Source organism: Perognathus longimembris, chromosome 25 (genome assembly GCF_023159225.1).
Source record: "Perognathus longimembris pacificus isolate PPM17 chromosome 25, ASM2315922v1, whole genome shotgun sequence".
Classification (NCBI taxonomy): domain Eukaryota; kingdom Metazoa; phylum Chordata; class Mammalia; order Rodentia; family Heteromyidae; genus Perognathus; species Perognathus longimembris.
The window spans coordinates 10,679,197-10,700,712 of record NC_063185.1 but is presented as its reverse complement, the minus strand read 5'-3'; the positions used below and the strand labels follow the sequence as shown (position 1 = coordinate 10,700,712).

Below are 21,516 nucleotides of genomic sequence, written 5' to 3'. Positions count from 1 at the left end.
TTGGGCACTGTCACTGAGCTTCTTTTGCCCAAGGCTAGTGCTCTACCAATTGAGCCTCAGTGCCACTCTTTTTCTGAGGCATTTATTGGCGATGAAAGCCTCATGGACTTTTCTGCAGTTTTTGAACAGCAATCCTCAGATCTCAGGCTCCTGAGTAGGTAGGATTACTAGTGTCTCTGCAAGAGCCTACACCTAAGGGTTTAGGTTTTGCTCAGGATGAGGACACCATGGTCCTTTGAAGAAGACATCTTTATTAGCCTTCCCATCAGGCCCTAGTTTAATGGGCTGGAGTCTTGGCAGTTTTGTTCTTTCTATCCCCAGTACCCAGCACATAGTGTAGCTATTTGTTGAGATGAAAAACACTGTTGAGTCATTGACAGGCTGAAATTTTAAGCAGTTATGTTTGTGACTGCCATCCTTTATCCTGCCTATAACACCTTGGTCCCAGGCTTTTCCTGACTCACTTTGCAATTGGGGGTTCCTCGGTATAGCTCAGTCAAGTTACAGGTAAAAAGCCTATGAACAGAGCCCTCAAAGGATGTAGGTCTTGTTTACCACTGCTTTCCCAGAGCTTCATAGACAAACCTCTCAATGACCAAGTCAACAGTGGCCAGATTGATGTTGCTTCATCATATAGTGGTAGAAACCCAAGACTAGAGTCTCAAAAAAATTCAATGTTCTGTGTGGGTCGGGGCGGGGGGGGGGGTGGTTCTAGGGCTTAAATTCAGGGCTTTTTTGCTCAGGACTAGCACTCTACCACTAGAGCCACATCTCTATTTCCAGCTTTTTGGTGACTTTACTGTCCAAGGCAGGGCTGGCTTGGAACTAATGAATAGTGATCATCTCGATTAGCTAGGATTACAGGTGTGAGCCGCTGGTGCCTGGCTTTCAATGTTGTTTCTTTTCTTTTTTAAAAAATTTTTCCTGTGCTGGTGATTGAACTCAGGACCTGACAAACACAAGAGCTGTATCACGAACCTCATACCTTCCCCAGTCATGTGCACACTGAGAAAATCACTATGTCTCAGTCCTGTCAACTGAATAATCGGCATCCACCCTTCTTTCCTCAAAACCATTCTAGTGAGACAGGTGTAGTGGTGATGCCGATTTCACCTCTCCCTCTCTCATACCTATATTTTGACCTGCAGGATCTTTGTAGCTTCCTACTTCATTCTGCTTTTCTGCCTAAGTTTGGTAAAATTCCCTTGGGTCTCTGCTGCTGGCCCAGAGCCCAAGGCCTTCATGTTACAAATCGCCTTGGAGCATTCCCTTTGGAATAAGTTGCTTTGATTTCTGACATTACCTTCCCCCCCTTCCTCTGTGCTCAGTGGCATTATTTCTCACCTGGAAGTGGATTGGGGTCTGAGTGGCCTTAGTCTCCATTGGGGCCTGCAGTCTAGAGTGGAGCCCCTTGAGGTCATAGACTGGTGTTTATCTCCTGCAGGGCTGAGAGGAGCCTGAGATAGCAAGGATTTCAGATCTTTGGGGTCACATACCTTCTCACTGGGTGTCCTTTGCCTGCCATTCAGCTTCTGTGAGTCTCTTCCAAAACAGGGACGTTGGTTCCTCCACAGCAAGAGGCTTGACTTTCTGAGGTAAATGAGGTGATTGGTAGCCATTATTCTAAAGAACTCTGACTTGGGTTAGCTAGCAAGGCTTTTAGGGTAAAAGGAAATGAAGGCCCTTTGGCTTTAAAGAGAAAGCAGGTGCACAGTTCCCTTCAGAGCCTTAATCCTCCCACTCCCCCCCCCCCTCTTTTTTTGTTGGTCCTGGGGCTCAAACTCTGAGTCTGGGCTCCTTGAGCTTCTTTTGCTCAAGGCTAGCACTTGAACTACAATGTTAGTTCTGGCTTTTCCTGAGTAGTATATTGGAGTTAAGAGCCTCATGGATTTTTCTTCCTGGACTAGCTCCAAACCGCAGTCCTCAGATCTCAGCTGTGGAGCTAGGATTACCTGCATGAGACACAAGTGACTGGCCATTACACACGTGTGCCAGTCCTGAGTTTGAACTCAGGGGCCTGTGTGCTATCCCTCAGCATTTTTGCTTAAGGCCAGCACACTCTTAAACACTCGAGCCACTTCCAATTAGCTTTTTGATGTCTTGAATTTCCATTTGCTAAATCCAGTAACTTCATTTCTTCCCTTTTTGGGTTCAGGGAAATTCAAGATTTGCTCCAAAGAAGAAGAGGGGATTAAAAAAAAGACAACTGTGCCATTCATTCCTCATTCATTCATTCATTCATTCATGTTGTGGAGTTTGAATTCGGGCCTGAGCACTGTTCCTGAGCTTTTTTTTACCCTACCACTTTGAGTCACAGCACCACTTCCAGTTTTTTTTTTTTTTTTTTGGCCAGTCCTGGGCCTTGGACTCAGGGACTGAGCACTGTCCCTGGCTTCTTCCCGCTCAAGGCTAGCACTCTGCCACCTGAGCCACAGCGCCCCTTCTGGCCGTCTTCCATATACGTGGTGCTGGGGAATCGAACCTAGGTCTTCATGTATGGGAGGCAAGCTCTCTTGCCACTAGGCCATATCCCCAGCCCACCACTTCCAGTTTTCTGGTGGCTTTTGAAGGTGAAAGTCTCATGCCCTGACTGGCTTTGAACTGCCATCCTTAGATCTCAGCCTCCTAAATAGCTCGGGTTACAGGCGTGAGCTACCAGCACCCAGCTGCTGCTCCTTTTAAAAGCTCATTCACTGTTAAACACTGCTGGGCACTAGAGGCTCACACTTGTAATATTAGCTACTCAGGAGATCGATCTGAGGATTGAGGTTCAAGCCAGCCAAACTCTTACCGTCAGTTAACTGCCAAATAGCTGGAAGTGAAGGTGTGACTCAAGCAGTAGTACAAGGTAGATCCAGCTCAAGCCCAGTATTGGAGTATGTATGCAAACACACACTGTAATGGTTAGGTAAAGGAAACTCAGTGACAAGTATGTGAGCCAGCCATCATAGTGTAGGAAAATGAGCCCATTTAGTCGAAGTACTCTGGTCCCTGCCAGCACCCTTTGGTCTCTTGAGCCTAGCTGCTCGGTTTTCATTGGTATGTAGCCTAGTTTACTCCCATCAAGTTAAAACCTTCTTTTTTTTTTTTTTTTTTTTTTTTTGGCCAGTCCTGGGCCTTGGACTCAGGGCCTGAGCACTGTCCCTGGCTTCTTCCCGCTCAAGGCTAGCACTCCGCCACTTGAGCCACAGCGCCGCTTCTGGCCGTTTTCTGTATATGTGGTGCTGGGGAATCGAACCTAGGGCCTCATGTATCCGAGGCAGGCACTCTTGCCACTAGGCTATATCCCCAGCCAAGTTAAAAACCTTCTTGAGACGCTGTTAGTTTTGACCTATCCGCCCTGGTCTTGGTGAGTTATTTAATGGTAGCTATTGATCAGTACATCCAAGATTGAATTTCAACGTCAATGCTGTTAAGTGTTCTACTTTGCTTCTTAACTCAGTGGCCTAGTACATCATTGGTGGAGTGGGTGGGAAATCAGATACCCTCTTTTTTTTTTCTTTTTTCTTTTAAAGCTAGCTTTAAACTTGGTGTGGAGAACAGGCTGCCCTTAAATTCTCCATCCTCCTACTTCAGCTTCCTGAGTGCTTGGGATTATAGGTGTGTACCATCCTGCTTGACTTCTAACATTTGCTGAAGAGGTATGCCAGTGCCTTAAAGGCATCTATGAGTAGGAGTGGGGAGACTTAAGTTAGGTAAGCACCCTGCTACTGAGTCTGTCCCACTCCATGTTCAGTTGGCTGTAGCACATAGCATTAAATAGGACTGTAGGTAGACCTGAACTCACCAAGAATAGTGAACCCGTAACATCCAGGATACAGGGCCAGCTGACCCACTTACTGTGAATTAGAGGCACTTGGATTCCAGGGAAAGCCACACACAAGTCCCCTGTTACCATGGAGATTGCACCCATCACTATCCAGTTAAGTGAGGGTGCTCAGCCTGCCTTACCAGAGAGCTGGTCAGTGAGAGGCTTCCAGAACCCTCCTGGCCTGCTTCCTCCAGAGATGCAGCCTTCTCTCGTACTGTATGAAAAGGAAAAATGGAGGGGAAGTGTGACTTCTTGTTCCATGTAAGAAGCTATTTTTTTTCTTGAAAGCTAGTAAAAGTTATGATTGTCAGTAGCATGAGGAACTGCTCTTGTGATAAGTCCCTGAGGCCCTGGGCTCCCCTGTGGGAGTGTGCTTGTTCACAGAGCTTTCTCTTGTGGGCATTAGCTTGACCTATGGAGAGCCCCCGACAGGGATGCAGCAGTTCAAGCGTCCGGACACCAGGTCTGTGATCATGGGGCCACCACCACGCTGTTCCTGACTTTCAGTTTTCCTTATGTGTAGAGATTGCTCAAATTCCTTCCACTCCTGGCTGACCCTGGGAGATCAGCCTTCATGCCAATAAACAGGGTCATTTCTTGGGGATTCAAGAAGCCTCTTCCAATAGAGAGTAAGATTTATGGCAATAAGAATGAATTTGATCTGGTTATGGTAGCACATACCTGTAATCCCAGAATATGGGAGCCTGTGGGTTCAAGGTTAATCTGTGCCTCAAACAAAACAAAACAACACCTCCACCCTCACCCCTACCCCAGGCCTTTTATTATCTGAAGCAGCCGCTGAGCAGAGACTGGAGAAAGCCTAGCTGCTTTGGATAAGCATCAGTTTGAATCAAGGCAATGGAGTCAGGTTTGTAGCAGGCAGGTGTCCTTGTGCTAGTGACCTGCCCGATTAGATTGACTACTGAAATCCGGGAATTTGGAAAGTCTCTTAAGAACCACAAACGGAGTGAAGTTTATAGAAGGGTTTTTAAAAACGTGAATTGGGAAACCCTGGGGCTTGTGTTTTGCTGCTTTTGAATGGTGGCTTTGCTCCCCAGCCTGCCCTGGTTGCCAACTAGCCTGGTGGTGGTATGTTACTGCCTGGGACCTGCCGAGTTAAGACCATGATCCCTGGAGAGTTTTCCTGTGTTGTTTTATCTGCTGTATAACCTCTCTGTCCTGTTTCCCAAAGCTGGTCCTTGGTGCTTAGATTGAAGTGCACTGATTCCAATTCCAAGGGACATAGCACAGGTCTGAGTGCCATAGGTTTTCTGAGAAAGCTGTTGAGTAAGGCAGGGGGTAGGGGATAGAGATAATTCTCTCCTCCTAAAAGATAATGCTCTAGAAGTTGAGAAGCAAATCATATTATGTAAGTTCCTTCATTCAGTAATTCTTTTTTTTTTTTGGCCAGTCCTGGGCCGTGAACTCAGGGCCTGAGCACTGTCCCTGGCTTCTTTTTGCTCAAGGCTAGCACTCTGCCACTTGAGCCACAGCGCCACTTCTGGCCATTTTCTGTATATGTGGTGCTGAGGAATTGAACCCAGGGCCTCATGTATATGAGGCAAGCACTCTTGCCACTAGGCCATATTCCCAGCCCCATTCAGTAATTCTTTTCCACACACAAACTGTAATCGTGGGCTCTAGGGACCAAGTGAACAAGGTAGAAAGGATTCCTACCCTCATGAAGCTCTCAGTAATGCCTCACCTATAGTGCATTGTGGGTAGACTGGATGGTCCAGGGGTTTTGTCTCACCTCTGCCACTACAAGTTTGGTGACCATGGTTGAGCAAGTCATGTAGCTTCTGTTAACCAGGGATCATCATTCCTGTCTTCTCCAGTGGTTGTGAAACATAAGTGAGCCATCTTTGTGAAGAACTTTGAACACATCCAAAGTCATCTGCAGGTTTGGGTAATTGTTGATTATGGGCCAGTTAGGATTGAGATACTTAGAAATTAATAACCATTTGGGGTGATGGCAGCAGATACTCTGAAAACATCCCACACTGTAGACTGAATTAGAACTTGTTCCAGAGTTGCTGTTTGGTCAGCAACTTCCTTTGGGCCGTTAGGGATGCTTCCTGAGATTTTTTTCACATCCAGATCTGTGGCTGAGGAAGGATCAGCCATGTTGTTTCAATGTGTACTATGCGACCATAGCTTAGTCCCTTCAGTTTCGTTTTCTAGACAACTGGAATGATAGTGATCGTGTCTTTAGTAGCTACCAGTGAATGAAATCTTGTGTGGAATCATCAGTTTTTGCCACCTAGTCAGCATGCGGTTTAAAGGAAGTTATTTTCTAGCTAGAATTGAATGTGCTCGTAAGAAAAAAAATGCCAGGTAGTTTGGGGTGTTAGAGTGCCTACTAGAGTTCAAACTCCAGTACTATTCAAAAAAAAGAAAAGTAAATGTCATTTGTTTGTGTATTTTAGTAGTGGCTGCTAGTATATATATATGCTGGGCTGATTATTTATAAACCAACTTTCAGCAAGGCTACTAGGGCTCGTACTAACTGTGGAAGATGGTCACAGCCCCCCTAGGGCTGTAAGCTCCATGTCTGGGCGGAGAGAATGGAGCACACCCAGCGCCTGGGTCACCACAAGGCTAAAGATAGTCAACTGGGTCTGGGCCAGGCGGGCTGGCATCATGTGACTGTAGCCTGGCCCGCCCTCCGCCCCTCCTCCAACGCCCAGGGGACTCTGCACTCCCTGTATGGCAGCTACCATTCAGCGGGGCCTCCAGATGATCTAACCGCTTCTCTCTGCTCACTCTTCCCCAGAGTGTCCTGTGTTTCACCTGCAAGTCTGGGGAAAATCTGGTGGGAGGGCTGGGAAGAGAGAGGCCTCTGAAAATCAGGGGCAGCAACTGCAACTACAGAAACCAGTGAAGCAGGTGAGGAGAGTTAACCAGCATTCTTTTCGTTATGTAGAAAAATATGCCTGCCTAGGAGGCGCTGGGGCACCTGGGGATAGGACAAAAGTCCTGTTGATCTCCAAGTTCCCCTCCGACTGCCCCACCCCAGGCTGCCTTGGGAGGAACAGGCATCCGTGGGTCACCCTCCTGAGTCCTCCTGAGTCCTTGCTGCTTCCACAGTCGGGCCTGGGTGGCAGGTAGGGGGTGAGGCAGAATCCTCATGGACTGGACACCCTGTCCCAGACAGCAGCTCTGTTTTCTGGTTCTAGTATGGCTGAGGAACCTTCCTGGGGCAGAGACTGTAATGGAGTAACTTGTAGGGAGGCCTGGGAAGCAATGCCTTTCTTCTCCTGGGGTTGCTAGGCCGCTGGAGTTGGGGAGTCCAGCAGGATGTGCTGGGTGACAGTTTCGCCTGCCTCCGTGCATGGTGACAGTTTCGCCTGCCTCCGTGCATGTGCGTGGTGAGGGGGAGGTTGACTGATCATTGGCATTTGCTCCCACTAGTGGCATTGGCCCAGCTCTGTGACCTTAGGGAGCCTTGCTGTTGAAAGTCTGCTCCCTTGGCCACCGGGAAGTAGGTGGTAATAGCTTGGGCTACTTGAGAGGTTAGGGACATAACACAGGTTTTAGGGTCAGAATGAGTGACTTCAGATCCTGTTATACTGCTTTACCAACCGTGACGTTGACAAATAACCATCCTAGCATGTAGCTTGATTTCCTCATTTAGAAAATGGGAACAATGAAAGGAATTAATGCAGTGTTATTTTAAAGATTAAGTAAGAGAATCATGCAGAAAGTCTAGAATTAGGTGGCATGCAGACTGCATGCCATCTGTATTTGTTAATGCTTCCAGCTTGCTGCTAGGACCTTTGAGGCCCTGAAAATCTCAAGTGTTTGAGACCTTTCCCTCCTTGCTCCATAGAGCCAGTATTACTTTTTAGTTCAGTTGAGGACCATGCTGCTTGGGGATGGTGGCAGGTAGGGTCAAGTTCTTTTTCATCACTGGGGTTACCTCCGTGAAAGCAGCCTGGTCCCTGCCCTCATGGAAGAATGCAGGATCTAAACCAGGCTCAATGTTTATTTGCCAGCAAGTGAGAGCACCTAGCAGAGGAACTTAGCCACCTTGGATCTGAGTGGTCTTCTCTGAGAGGTTGCCCTCGTGGCCAGGTCAACAGGCTGGTGGACAAATCGAAGTCCAGCATCCTGCCAGTCTCTAGGAGACGATGTCAGCTCCCAAGTAAATGCGGGGTTTACTCTTTGGGTGGCCTTTGTTTCAAAAAGTCAGAAACCTTAGGATCTTTCTAGAGCAAGACAATATAGAAAATATTTGTGCCCCTGGCTTTTGTATCAGGTTTAGCTCCTTTGGTAAGCTGGAGAGATTCCAGTGCGGCTTGTGCTCCCTTTTTAGCTGAGTATGAAGAATGAATGAATATCAGCTGGAAGGGAATGCTAGGCTTTCCCTGTATTCTTTCCTCTCTAGCAAAATAGAATGTTATGCCAGAGCTTCCTTGGGTAGTGGGAGTGCTGTGGTAAATTCCCTCATCTTTCCCTATTTGAAACGGAAGTTCTGCCATTGTCTTTGCTGGGCCGCATTGGCCCTGGAGTGAGTCTCCACAGCCGATGTCTGGAGGGCAGGCAGCCTGTGAACGACCTTATTTGTAGTCTGAATTGGGTGAATTGAGTCAGTTGATTCCTAGGATTTTTTTTTTCAACCTTCTCCTATTTTCTCTTGTGTTGAAAGATTGTTAGTCTCTCTCCCTTCCTCAGTCCCTCCCAGGGTGAGGCATACTTACTTGGGAATAGTAAGCTTCTTTTGTGAATTGGAGTTGGAATGCTTAGGATGTGTTGAGCATTCCAAGCGTGCATAGCACTCTTATTGAGTGGGCTCTGTTTGTGTCAGCGTCCCAGCAGACCTACAAAGTAATGGCCATTTTTACAGAGACCTAAACTTCAAGGGGCTCTGCAAGGGACAAAATACAACCCAAGTCCATGGGACATGTCATGTGTTCTATCTACATTGTGGCCCTTCTGGCTTTCCTACATAAGGTTGGAAGAAAGGTGTGTTTACACACTTGGTGAAGGCTGGGTGGTCAGCTACCTTACATGGGCAACACCATCCTGCTCCCACCATCCCAGTCAATCCTCTGCCCTGCGGTACCTCAGCACCCACCTTCTGTCCTTTTTGGGTGGATTTGCTCCTGCTCCCTGCCACCAAAAAAGTAACCTACGCTAAAATAATCTCCCATGCAGGTGTAGCTTCGGGAAAAGACCCTCAATGCCCCCATCTCCTTAGAATTCAAGCCACTTCATATGGAAATTCTGATGGGCTATACCTCTTTTTTAGTGGGCGATGTGAGCCTTTGTGCTTAAGGCATAACTCCAGCTTTGGCTCTTTTGCTAGTTAATTGGAGGTAAGAGTCTCACAGACTTTCCTGTCTGGGTTGTCTCCAAACTGCCGTCCTTGGAGTGAGGATCACAAGTGTGAGCCTTGCTGATGTGCTTCACATTTAGCGAACACATGTGTGTTTAGGAAGCCCTTTGGCCCCCTAGAGCTAGCTAGCATCAATGGTGGCTCTTAGCTAACAATTGTCCTGTGAGACCGAAAGCACTTTCCTTAGTTTCCTTAAGCACTGTCCTTTGTTGAGGAGAAAGACCCTTGTAGGAGCTGTAGGACCGGTATCTGCCAGGAGCATTGGGAAGAGATTGGAGGCGTCTGGCTCCTGTCCTGGCCAGTCGTGAGGAAGCCCCTTCCCCATTCACAGCCTCTTTTTCCTGCCAATGGAACAGTGCTTGTTTTTATTGCTCTTTGGGGTGAGGGAGGCAAGTGGACAATGTTTCCTGAACCTGGTTGGTCAGTACTGGCAGGTACAGGTTTCAGAATACAGAGGTGGGAGGAGGGGACCTACCTGTAACCTGATTGGACCTAGGGATTGGTGCCTACACAGAAAGTTGGCTTTCATTAGAAGTTTCATTAAAAGCTTCAGATGCCAAACCCAGGTAGATCTTATCCCCCACCCCCCAGTGTACGCACATGCGCTTGGTAGGTGGCTAGGAAGGAGCTCAGAGTGATGTGTGAATAAGTCAAGTCAGATTGTGTAGCCCCTGCAGAGCTGAAAGCAGCTCAGCACTTTCCTGAGTTCCCCAGAGGCTCCCTATGTTTGTTGGCTTTTGTGCTAGTGCTGAGGGTAGAAGGATTGATAAATTGATCGCAGAGCCTGGGTGCTGTCCTTGAGCTCTTTTGCTCAAAGCTAGCCATCTACCACTTGAGCCAAACTCCACTTCTGGCTTTTTTGCTAGTTAATTGGATATACGGATTTTCCTGCCTCATCTGGCTTTGAACCGTGATCCTCAGTTTCCGCCTTTTGAGTATGATTTCGGTTTTGAGCCACCAGCATGTGGCCTCCTTACAGGTTTTAACAGATTTTTCTATCCCTCTGGGGATTTTGTTCTCCCTGCTTGGAGCATCCTGAGCTTCTAGAAGTAGAGCAAGAACAGAGCAGCCCCATGGGTTCTTGGCACAGAAGAACCTTGGGGATTGAGCTTCTAAAAATCTTCATGTAGGAGTAGCTGAGGATATATCCAGACTAGCCACATTGCCCTGCTTAGGACTGGTGCTGGAATTGGGGAATGGGGCCTTCCTATGGTAGGAGGGCTTCCTTGCACTGTTCAGAGGTTGAACAATCAATACTTTGCCATATTCCATTTTCATGTCTGATGCACAGAATGTTAGGTGGGATGATCACAGTATCTGAGCCTTCTCAATTTTGAAGGGTTTTGTTTTTGTTGTTGATACCTTTTTGCTGGTAGGAAGGCTTGAACTCAAGACGTGGGTGCTGTCCCTTAGCTTCTCTGCTCAAGGCTTGCACTCTACCACTTGACCCACAGCTTCATTTCTGGCTTTTTTTGCTAGTTTGTTGTATAGAAGAATCTCACTCCTGCCTGGGCTGGCTTCAAACCATGATTCTCAGATCTCAGCCTCCTGAGAAGCCCGTATTATGGGAATGAGCCACCAGCACCTGGTGCTCAGTAACACTTATCTCTAACAAACCAGCAAAAAGCTAGAAGTGGAGGTGTGACTCAGGTGGCAGAGTACCAGTCTTGGGTTTTTAAAAGCTAAGAGATAGCCCGAGTTAAAGTCCAGTGCTGGCATCAAAAAGGAAGCCAATTAAACTTCTGTAAATATGCCTTGTTCTGGATACTATATCCATCCAGGGTTTGTACTATGAATGTGTGTGTACATATTTTATAGAAATTGATTCTTTTGTATCTATTCTTTTATCTGTCCTTTTATATCAGTAGAGATTCTTATAAAAAAAGATAATGGTTAAACCTAAGTTTAAGCAGTGTTGGATATATAGTTTTCAGGTTTTTTAAAAATAATGAATAGCACATAGACATCTTTGTACATATCTCTTGTTTTGTTTATATCATTAGAATCCATATTAAAAGGTAAAACTGTTGAGTCAAATGGGAGTCCATCACTTCTTTGGAAAGAGAGAGTCTCACTCTTCCATTTGACCATAGGTTGTTGGAAACTCGGCTGCCCTGCTGTGTGGTCCCTGGGCTTCTTTATTGAGTACAAGAGGGTACAGACTTGGAACCCCATGGAAGTTCTCCTCCAAGTCTTGGATCTTAGGGCTTTGTCTGTCACTTGCATAGTTCCTTCAGGAAGGGAGTTGACAGTCATTACTGATGTTTGAGCACACATCATTCCTTTGTCCACTCTTCTGGGAACCTATGGGTTGTTTGATGGGGTGAGACCTGTAGGCCGGGTGAGGAACTGGCTGGGATGTGGTCCCACTCACAGACTCTGCAGTCATTTCTGTTTCCTTTCTTTCCCACAGAGCATTCTGCTCCCGCCAAGGTGGTAAGGGCTGCGGCTCCCAAGCAGCGCAAAGGCAGCAAGGTAAGTGAGGACGGCGCTCGGGCAGCCCCTATAGACTTACTGGGGTGGTACCCTCCTCCTGTGTTCATGATTGCTGCTGGGCAGCAGGGAAAGCCCTTTCTGAGTTGTAGTATGGGTGGTGCTGGTGGACATCTGGGCTCAGTAGAGATGGTCCCTGTGCGAGGGGCTGCATGTGGGAGGCAGGATTCCCTCGGGACCTTCATAGAATGTGCATTGCAGGTTGGTGACTTTGGAGATGCAATCAACTGGCCCACACCTGGAGAGATAGCCCACAAAAGTGTGCAGGTGAGTGTAGGGGGAGGTGGGTATACTTCAACTTGGTCAACATAAACACAGGCTTCCAGTGCATGTGATCTTACCTTTTTAAAAAAATAAAATAAGGAGCTGGGGATATGGCCTAGTGGCAAGAGTGCTTGCCCCGTATACATGAGGCCCTGGGTTCGATTCCCCAGCACCACATATACAGAAAATGGCCAGAAGTGGCGCTGTGGCTCAAGTGGCAGAGTGCTAGCCTTGAGCAAAAAGAAGCCAGGGACAGTGCTCAGGCCCTGAGTCCAAGCTGGCAAAATAAATAAATAAATAAATAAATAAATAAATAAATAAATAAATAAATAAAATGAGGAGGGCAGTTGGGGACCATGTTCCCCCAGTCCCAGCTGTTCAGGAGGATCACTAAGTCTAGGAATTTGAGGCCCACTTGGACAACAAAGTGAGACCAATCAAAAAAATGGGTGGGTAGTTATTAATATAATCAGGCAACGTTGAAGCAATATGGAAATGGCTAGGAATTAATAACCCTGTTCCTGTGTAATGGACTGCCAGGTGCCATCTGTTTATCATCTCTTTTCACCCTCTTAGTGACTCAGAAATGAGTCCTTTTATAATTGTTATGTCACAGATGAGACAGATCGGAACTTAAGTGTGTTGTGGGGTTTGTGGGGGGTTTTTTTGTTTTGTTTTGTTTTGTTTGCCAGTCCTAACCTCAGGACCTAAGCACTATCCCTGAGCTGCTTTTTTGCTCAAGACAAGTACTACCACTTGAGCCACACAGCCACTTCTGGCCTTTCCTATGTTTGTGGTGCTGAGGAATCGAACCCAGGGCTTTATGCATGCTAGGCAAGCACTCTACCACTCGGCCACATTCCCAGCCCATGTTGTAGTTCTTCATCAAAGCAGTGAAATAAGAGAGTGGATATTTGGCTGAGAACAGACCTATAGTTTACGCAGCTCTCTTGGACCCTTCAAAGAGGGACTCCTGGCAGTTCTCATCTCTGTACTTTTGTTCCGAGCTGGTGGCCTGAATCCTTTGTTCGCTGACTGGCCACTTCATTAGTGAAATCCTTATTTTAGAGATGGTGCAGGCAGGTCAGAGCCAGCATTTCTTCTATCCCACTGACTACGAGGATAACACAGTAATAATAATCCTTGTTGTAGAGAGTAATATTGGTCCCCAGGTGTTTGCTGGAGGAACAAGCTTTTCTTAGCCTGTGTGATCATGCTTCCTAGTAAGAGAATCACGTGGAAAAAGGAGGCTTTGATCACATGCTGGGACTTCTCTTCCCATCCTCCTCCTAGTGTAGTGTAGTGACTTCCAACGCCCCTCCCTTCCGTCCCAAGAGGCTTCACACACACACTCCATTTGTCTTCTTGCTGTAGCCACAGACCCACAAACCTCAGCCTACTCGTAAGCTGCCTCCAAAGAAGGACATGAAAGAACAGGAGAAAGGAGAGGGGAGCGATAGTAAAGAGAGCCCCAAAACCAAGTCAGACGAGTCAGGAGAGGAGAAGAATGGGGATGAAGACTGCCAGCGAGGTGGACAGAAAAAGAAAGGTGAGTAGGACTTGGAGTGGGACTTGGTGTGGTGGCAGGGCAGAACTGTGAAGTGTCGACTGGGGTGGGGGGGACAGCAGTCTTGTTTCTCATCGGTTCCTCATAAAAACAAGGTTCCTATTACTCTAGGAATTTCTAGACACTTGCCGAAATGATAAGGATACAGGTTTGGCTGCCCCATTAAAGATGTGCCATACCTGATTTAAATGAAGTAAGCATACTTGTCGTAGAACAGTCTAGTATAAGTTGGCCAGGCTTTCTCTAGTAATTCTGACTCCTTTCATCTTGCCTTCATTGTGTTGGCCTTTTTAGCACTCAGGATGGCTCCCTATTTCCTGCTCACAATAGATAGCAAGAAGGTAGCTCTTTTCCTTTTAGGCCCTCCACCTGGATTGGGCCTTCCTTTCTCTCATAAGCAGAGAGAGCTTTCAGCGAATTCTTAGGAGCCTGCAAAGTCCTTGTCTGGGCAGCCATGTGTCTGATCCCAGAGGTGATTTTTTGACTCTGAAGAAATCAGTATCAGAGTCGGCTAGGACTCTCCATTCTGCTGAGGCCCACTGGCCTCTTTCCGTTTTAGAGATTAAAAAAGGGGTCCAGTATGTAGGAAAGGCATTTGCCCAAGGTGACCACACTGAAATCTGTGCCAAAGCCTGGGAGAATAGAAGATGAATTAGGTGGGTTAGGCCACTCTCAAGCCTCTCTCACGCACCCATGCCGTCCCCAGGGAACAAACACAAGTGGGTTCCATTGCAAATAGACATGAAGCCTGAAGTACCCAGAGAGAAATTGGCCTCCCGCCCCACTCGCCCACAGGAGCCGAGACACACACCTGCTAGCCGTGGAGAGATGAAAGGTATGTACTACCCACTGTGGGGGGTCTGAACGTGGGGATACCCTCAGGCCTGACTTGGTGCCCCCTTTCCCTATAGGGTCTGAGCCTGCCACCTACATGCCTGTGTCTGTGGCCCCCCCCACCCCAGCCTGGCAACCAGAGACTAAACCGGAGCCTGCCTGGCACGACCAGGATGAGACATCGAGTGTGAAGAGTGATGGGGCTGGTGGGGCGCGGGCTTCCTTCCGTGGCCGTGGACGGGGGCGTGGTCGTGGACGGGGACGTGGACGGGGTGGCGCTCGAAGTACGTGAGGCCCCTTTGGGCTCTGGGATGTCTGAGGGAGGGAGCGTGGCAGGGGGTAGCGGGCACAAGGGGTCCTCTCTCTCTGACACCAGCCATTTCCTCCCATAGCCCACTTTGACTACCAGTTTGGCTACCGGAAATTTGATGGTACTGAGGGGCCACGCACCCCCAAGTATATGAACAACATCACCTACTACTTTGACAATGTCAGTAGTACTGAGCTTTACAGTGTGGACCAGGAGCTACTCAAAGACTACATCAAACGCCAGATGTGAGTATCTAGAAGCTTCCTAAGAGTTAGTGAGATAAGGTCCGAAGACCATAGCTGGTAGTGGAAGGGCTGAACGGGCTCTTTTCATGCTAGCAGTAGTTGTATTCCCTGGTGGCAACTGCCAAAAATCACAGGCAACATGTCATAGTTCCAGCTAACTTTTCATAGTTTTTTTGGTGACAGAAGTAAAACCATATTTACTTAAATTGGAAATTACCACTAGCACAGAGGGGAAATGACTGGAATCTCCTCCTTCCTATGCTCCAAATGTGATGACAGCATTGTCCGGATGCTAGCAAACATTTACTGAGTCCTCACTATTGGCCACGTTCGGGGTTAAGAGCTTTACAGGCATTATCATGTTTAATCCTGTCATTTTTAACCGTAGAATTCCTACGTGCTGGAAAGGTCCCCATTTTATAGGCAAGCAAACAGGCCCAGTAACTTTCCCAGAGTCTCACAGCTAGGAAGTAACGAAACAGATTTGAGTTTATTTCTTTTCTCATTGCAAAAGCTTTGCTCTCAGTCATTCTGATAGTTTCATAGTTGAGAGAAGGAGCCAAGGAGAAATAGATCATTGCAATGCAGAATTGTATTTTAGAAGAGACAGAAAGTGGTCGGCAACATTGAACCTGGACTTTATAAAGGATAAAGGGTTTGCCGCTCATGCCAAAGGACTGGGCAGAAGTGATTTGACCCAAAGCAGGGGAGTTATGAGTGGGATACCATCGTTTCTTTGCAGTCCTTTGCAGAGGGACTGCAGGTGCAAGGCTGTGGGATTGCTGGGATAGAGAGCTGACAAGGAAGGCATTTCCTCACTGGTGCGACCGTCCCTCAGTGACACTCTTCTCCCCTCCACTTAGTGAATACTACTTCAGCGTGGACAATTTAGAGCGAGACTTCTTCCTGAGACGGAAAATGGATGCTGATGGTTTCCTTCCCATCACTCTTATTGCTTCCTTCCACCGTGTGCAGGCCCTAACCACTGACATTTCACTCATCTTTGCGGTATGTCTCACTCCTCGGGACTAGGGTGCAAGGGAAAAAAAGGCCCTTGCTTAGGGGGCTGGAGTTTTCCTCTAAACAGAAACGCCCAGAAAAGTCTCCCGTCTAAATAAATCACCAAGGTTTAGCTATAAATTCCTTCTCTCTCTTATTACAGAAAGTGTCATTTACAAAAGTAGAATGATATAATGCACCTATGACCAGCTTCAGCAAGTATCAACTTAAAGCGAGTTTTATTCTATCCTCTCCTCCATTCCTTTCATACTACTTTGAAGATTATCCTAATAGCCTGGCATTTCATCCACCACAATACCATTATCAACCTAAAAATACTAACAATTCCTTAATATCACCAAATATCCAGATTGTTTCAAATTCACCCCAATTGCTTCCCAGCCTACCTGCCCAAAAGTTTAAAAGAAAATAGTTTGTGAAGATCAAGACCAAAATAGGGTTCGTGTTCATTCATTACTTATTTATTGTCTCTACTGGGGTTTGAACTCAGAGATAAAGCTCACATATTATCTTAAGTTTCTTTCCCCCTTTCTCCTTGTGATTTATTATTGGAATAAATTGGGTCGTATGTTCTGTACAGGATTATACTCCTCACAGGACAGAAATGTCATTTCACATATTCATTTATAGTGCTACTTACTCTTGGTGAGTTAATTGGCAATCTAGAGGTGTGATCAGATTCAACTTGCTGAGTTTCTCCCAGGCACCAGTGGCTCACGCCTTTAATCCTTAGCTACTCGGGAGTCTGAGATCTGAGGATAATGGTGTAAAGCCAGCTCTAGCAGAAAATTTCTGGAGACTATTATCTCCAATTAATCAGCAAAAAGCTGTAAGTGAACTGTAACCCCTCTCTGTACTTTACCTTTATGATAACAATAAAACAATTATTTTAGAAAAGCCATAAGTGTAGGTGTGGCTCAAGTGTTAGTCTTGAGTAAAGAAGCCGAGTTAAGAGCATGAGGTCCTGAGTTTAACCCCCAGTACCAACACACACAAAAATAAAATTAGTATGACATAAAATGTTGGATTTTCTTTATCTTTAAAAAAAAAATGTTAAAGGCTAGGGATGTGGCTTAATGGCAGCATGCTTGTCTAGCATGCATGAAGCCCTGGGTTTGATTCCTCAGCACCACATAAACAGAAAAGGCTGGAAGTGGTGCTGTGGTTCAGGTGGTAGAATGCTAGCTTTGAGCAAAAGCTCAAGGACAGTGCCCAAGTCCCTGAGTTCAAGCCCCAGGACTGGCCAAAAGAAAAAAAAAGGCTGAGATCTCGGGAGTCAGTTTGAAAGCCATCTCTGGTAGACAAATCTCTGAGATTCTTACCTTCAGTTAGCCAGCAAAATGCCAGACTGGAGGGAAAGCTAACTTGGTAGAGCTCCAGCTTTGAGAAAATAAAGCTGAAAGAGAAGTCAGGGTTCTTAAATTCAAGCCCCAGTTTCAGCACCTAAAAATAAAGCACCTGTTTGAATCATATGTCAATTCAATATTGAGGGAAAGACAGTAGTTTCAGAGTTCTGTGATAAAATATTATTTCAAGATCCAACAGAAATGATACAATAATTAACATTTCAGCTAGCTGTGAGCTGTGAGCATCAAACAGCATTTGCAGAACTACCAAGAAAAAAAAAAGCTTTGAAATTATAGAGTCTAAGGAAAGATTAAAAACAAGTCGTGAAACTAAATTGCTTAATAAATGAAGATAGGAAACTTGAAGATGACCAGATAAATTGAGAAAACAGAGAGGACTTTAATGAAGAAATGGACTTAATGCAAATGCTCTGATGTTTCTTAAAGGAACTGCATAGATAAGCAGTGGACCACCAGTGGAGTTAAATTATTCATAGCATTCGAGCAATTTTTTGTTTGTGTGCTAGTCCTGGGGCTTGAACTCAGGATCACAAGCTTCTTCATTCAAGGCTAATGCTTGAGCTACATACACCTCCACATAAAGCTTTTTGGTGGTTAATTGGTAATAAGAGTCTCATGGACTTTCTGCCCCAAGCCAACTTCAAACCATGATTCTCAGATCTCAGCCTCTTGAGTAACTTACATTATAGGTGTGAGCCACCACACCTGGCTCTATAGGCATTCTATAAGCCATTTTGTGGGAATTCCATGCTGTTATGCATTGCTTTTTTTGGACTATATAGCTTATTTTCCTTTGGGCAAGCATCAAAGTCAAATGAAGAAATTTTGTACTTGTCTAGTAGTGATAAGCTTAGAGTAATTTCTCCTCATAAGTTCTTACAGCTCCTTTCCTCCACTCTTTTTTGTATATGTAGTGCCCAATAAGTATTGAGTAAATTTAGAGTGTTTTTTAAAAGGCTTGCTGGGGTATATATAGCTCAAGTGATAAAGCACTTGAGGCCTTGGATTCACTCCCCAGTAAGAAAGGGGGAAAAAGTTTTATCTGATAATGATGTGGTATATAGCATTTTATGTTTGTCTCATAAGCTGCTGTTGGTTATGATTTTATTAGGGGCTGAAAACGAGTGGGTTTTTTTGTTTTGGCTTTAACTTGGGTGATGTCCCTGAACTTTTTTCAAAGCTCACGGCTTAGGCTTTACCGTTTGAATCACAGCTTTATTTCTGGCTTTTTGGTGGTGAATTGGAGAGTCTCACAGAAGTCCAGATCTGTCTTTAAGCCATAACATCAAGATTTCAGCCTCCTTAGTAGCTAGGATTAGCTACTAGGATTAGCATGCGCGAGCCACCAGCGTCCGGCTATATTGCTATTTTCTGTTAAAATTCAGGAGTACAGAATCTTTACATAAGCCAAGGATGTTACTTGTGCCTACTCACTTTTCCCATACCAGTAATTTCTCTCTCTCACTCTCTCTCTCTCTTTTTTTTCCAGTCCTGAGGCCTTGAACTCAGGGTCTGGGCACTGTGCCTAAGCTCCTTTTACGCAAGGTTAGCACTCTAACACTTGAGCCACATCGCCACTTCCAGCTTTTTTTGTGATTTAATTGGAGACAGTAGTCTCACAGACTTTTCCTGCCCAGGCTGGCTTCAAACCATGATTCTCAGATCTCAGCCTCCTGAATAGCTAGGATGACAGGCATGAGGCACTGCAGCCAGGCTGCCAGGAATTCTTAATGGCATGAACATAATTGCTCACTTGTCTTATTCCACATATTTACCAAGCAAATAAGCATGTGCTTTATTCATATAAAATACGACTTCTGAAAAGTGTTTTCAACTTGGATAACTAATTTCAAGTTACTTGAAATTATTTGTGTCGTTACACCTTTTAAGTCAATGTGTTTTTTATTATTGTAAAGGTCATGTGCAGAGGGGTTACAGTTACATAAGTCAGGTAATGAGTACATTTCTTTCTGAAGTGTCATCTCTTCCCTCATTTTCTCTCAGTAAGTCAATATATAGTGGTTTCATTTTGTGCTCAAGTTTTAGGAAATGAATGTATTGCCCCTCCCCCTCCATAACTTTCTAGTTTGTTTTTTATTTATCTAAACCAGTGATTTCAAGAGTCTAGACATAAAAAAATAAAATCTAACGTGAGATTCTGTTACTTCCGCTTTTTCCTCTTTCTTACCCATAGGAGATAACCTTTTCTGAATTTTTTTTTTTTTTTTTTTTTTTTTTTGGCCAGTCCTGGGCCTTGGACTCAGGGCCTAAGCACTGTCCCTGGCTTCTTCCCGCTCAAGGCTAGCACTCTGCCACTTGAGCCACAGCGCCGCTTCTGGCCGTTTTCTTTTTTTATATGTGGTGCTGGGGAATCGAACCTAGGGCCTCGTGTATCCGAGGCAGGCACTCTTGCCACTAGGCTATATCCCCAGCCCCCTGAATTTTTCCATTAAAAATAACCAGGGCCAGGTACTGGTGGCTCACACCTGTAATTCTAGCTACTCAGGAGGCTGAGATCTGAGGATTGTCGAAGCCAGCCCTGGCAAGAAAGTCTATGAGACTCTTCTCTCCAATTAAGCACCAGAAAACCAGAAGTGGCGCTGTGTCTCATAGTTGTAGAGCATTAGCTGGGAGCTGAAATGCTCAGAGATAGTGCAGTGCCCAGACCCAGAGTTCAAGCCCCATGACCAAAACAACAACTAGGGCCAGGTGCTGCTGGTTGCTCACACTAGCTACTCAGGAAGCTGAGATCTGAGGGTCAGGATTTGAAGCCAGCCCAGGCAGGAAAGCCCGTGAGACTCATAAACTGTAAGTGGTGCTGTGACTCTAGCATTGAGTAAAAAAAGAGCTCAAGGAAAGCACCCAAGCCCTGAGTTCAAGCCAACCATCCAACACAAAACAACTACAAAAATGGGCTAAATCTGGCAGTACATACTTCTGTAAAGTAATGTAGCCTTTTGGGAGGCTGTCTGAGCTACATACACACTGTGGCTTATATACATGAGTTACATGTGTTGGCTTACATTTTGAGACCCTGTCTCAACACTGTAAGAAAATACTTTTTAAAAGGAAAATAACTCAGTACATTTGTATCCCTTCATCAATAACAGTAACATACCACACATATATTCTTCGGTTCTTTTTTCAAGGTGAGGAGGGTCATTTTGCCACTTAAACTCAAGACTTGGCTGTCCTTTGCAACACACCCCTCCCCTGTGTCTGGCTACTCTTGAGTTTCATATTTTGCTGATTAACTGGAGATAGGCTTTTCTGTCCCAGCTAGCTTTGAACCTTAATCCTCAAAACTTAGCCTCCTGAGTAGAATTACAGGTGGGAGCCACTGGCACCCAACTTCAGTTCTTTTTTATTTTAACTGCAAAATGGTTAAAAATAGGAACATATTCCCTGGTCCTACTTATAATTGTGTGGCATGCATCACTTTCCATGGGTTTTTTAACTGATTCCCACTAGATAGACATTTTAATTTTTTCAAATCTTTTATTAATACATCAGCAGCTAGTTTTAGTGCTGTAATGAATAGCCTTGAATAGTTAGTTTTTCATGTTTTTGCCAGTGTTTTTTTTTTGTTTGTTTGTTTTCTTTTGTTTTTGCCAGTTCTGGCGCTTGGACTCAGGGCCTGAGCACTGTCCCTGGCTTCTCTTTGCTCAGGGCTAGCACTCTGCCTCTTGAGCCACAGGGCCATTTCTGGCCGTTTTCTATATATATATGTGCTGGGGAATCGAGCCTTGGGCTTCATGTATACGAGGCCAGCACTCTTGCCACTAAGCCATATTCCCAGCCCCGCCAGTGTATTTTTAATGGCCAAATAAGGGTGAATGCACATGTAATTTTGTTAGACATTGCCTAATTTCCTTTGTAGGGATTTTGCCTTTGCATTCTCATCAGCAGCACATGTTGAAATTTCCTTTCCTTCATTCAGTCAAAAGACTTAAGATTTTTTTTTGGCCAGTGCTGGGGCTTGAACTCAGCCTGAGCACTGTCCCTGGCTTCTTTTTGCTCAAGGCTAGCACTCTACCACTGAGCCACAGTGCTACTTCTGGCTTTTTCTATATATGTGGTGCTAAGGAATCGAACCCGGGGCTTCATGTATGTAAGGCAAACACTCTACCACTAGGCCATATTCCCAGCCCCTCAAAAGATTTTTAAAACAAAACTTTTAAATTCATTCATATTCTCAGAGATAAACAACCATAAACAGTTTACCTTAAAATCCAAATACAAAACTGATTTAATACACACTGGC

At 45.6% G+C, this 21,516-nt stretch overlaps 1 protein-coding gene and 1 long non-coding RNA gene across 2 annotated transcripts in view; one reads left to right on the top strand and one right to left on the bottom strand.

The window, feature by feature from the left end:
- Larp1 (La ribonucleoprotein 1, translational regulator) overlaps nt 1-21,516 on the top strand; it is a 64,063-nt gene that overhangs the window by 21,548 nt on the left and 20,999 nt on the right. The window contains 7 exon segments of the mRNA XM_048334282.1: nt 11,566-11,627; nt 11,847-11,912; nt 13,284-13,458; nt 14,183-14,311; nt 14,388-14,594; nt 14,703-14,865; nt 15,729-15,873. Coding sequence (XP_048190239.1) covers nt 11,566-11,627; nt 11,847-11,912; nt 13,284-13,458; nt 14,183-14,311; nt 14,388-14,594; nt 14,703-14,865; nt 15,729-15,873 — 947 coding nt within the window.
- LOC125342150 lies at nt 5,320-21,512 on the bottom strand. The gene is made up of 3 exons (XR_007209149.1): nt 21,385-21,512; nt 16,571-16,573; nt 5,320-5,358 (listed from the first exon to the last, which is right to left on the bottom strand). It is a non-coding gene; the product is annotated as an uncharacterized LOC125342150 (long non-coding RNA).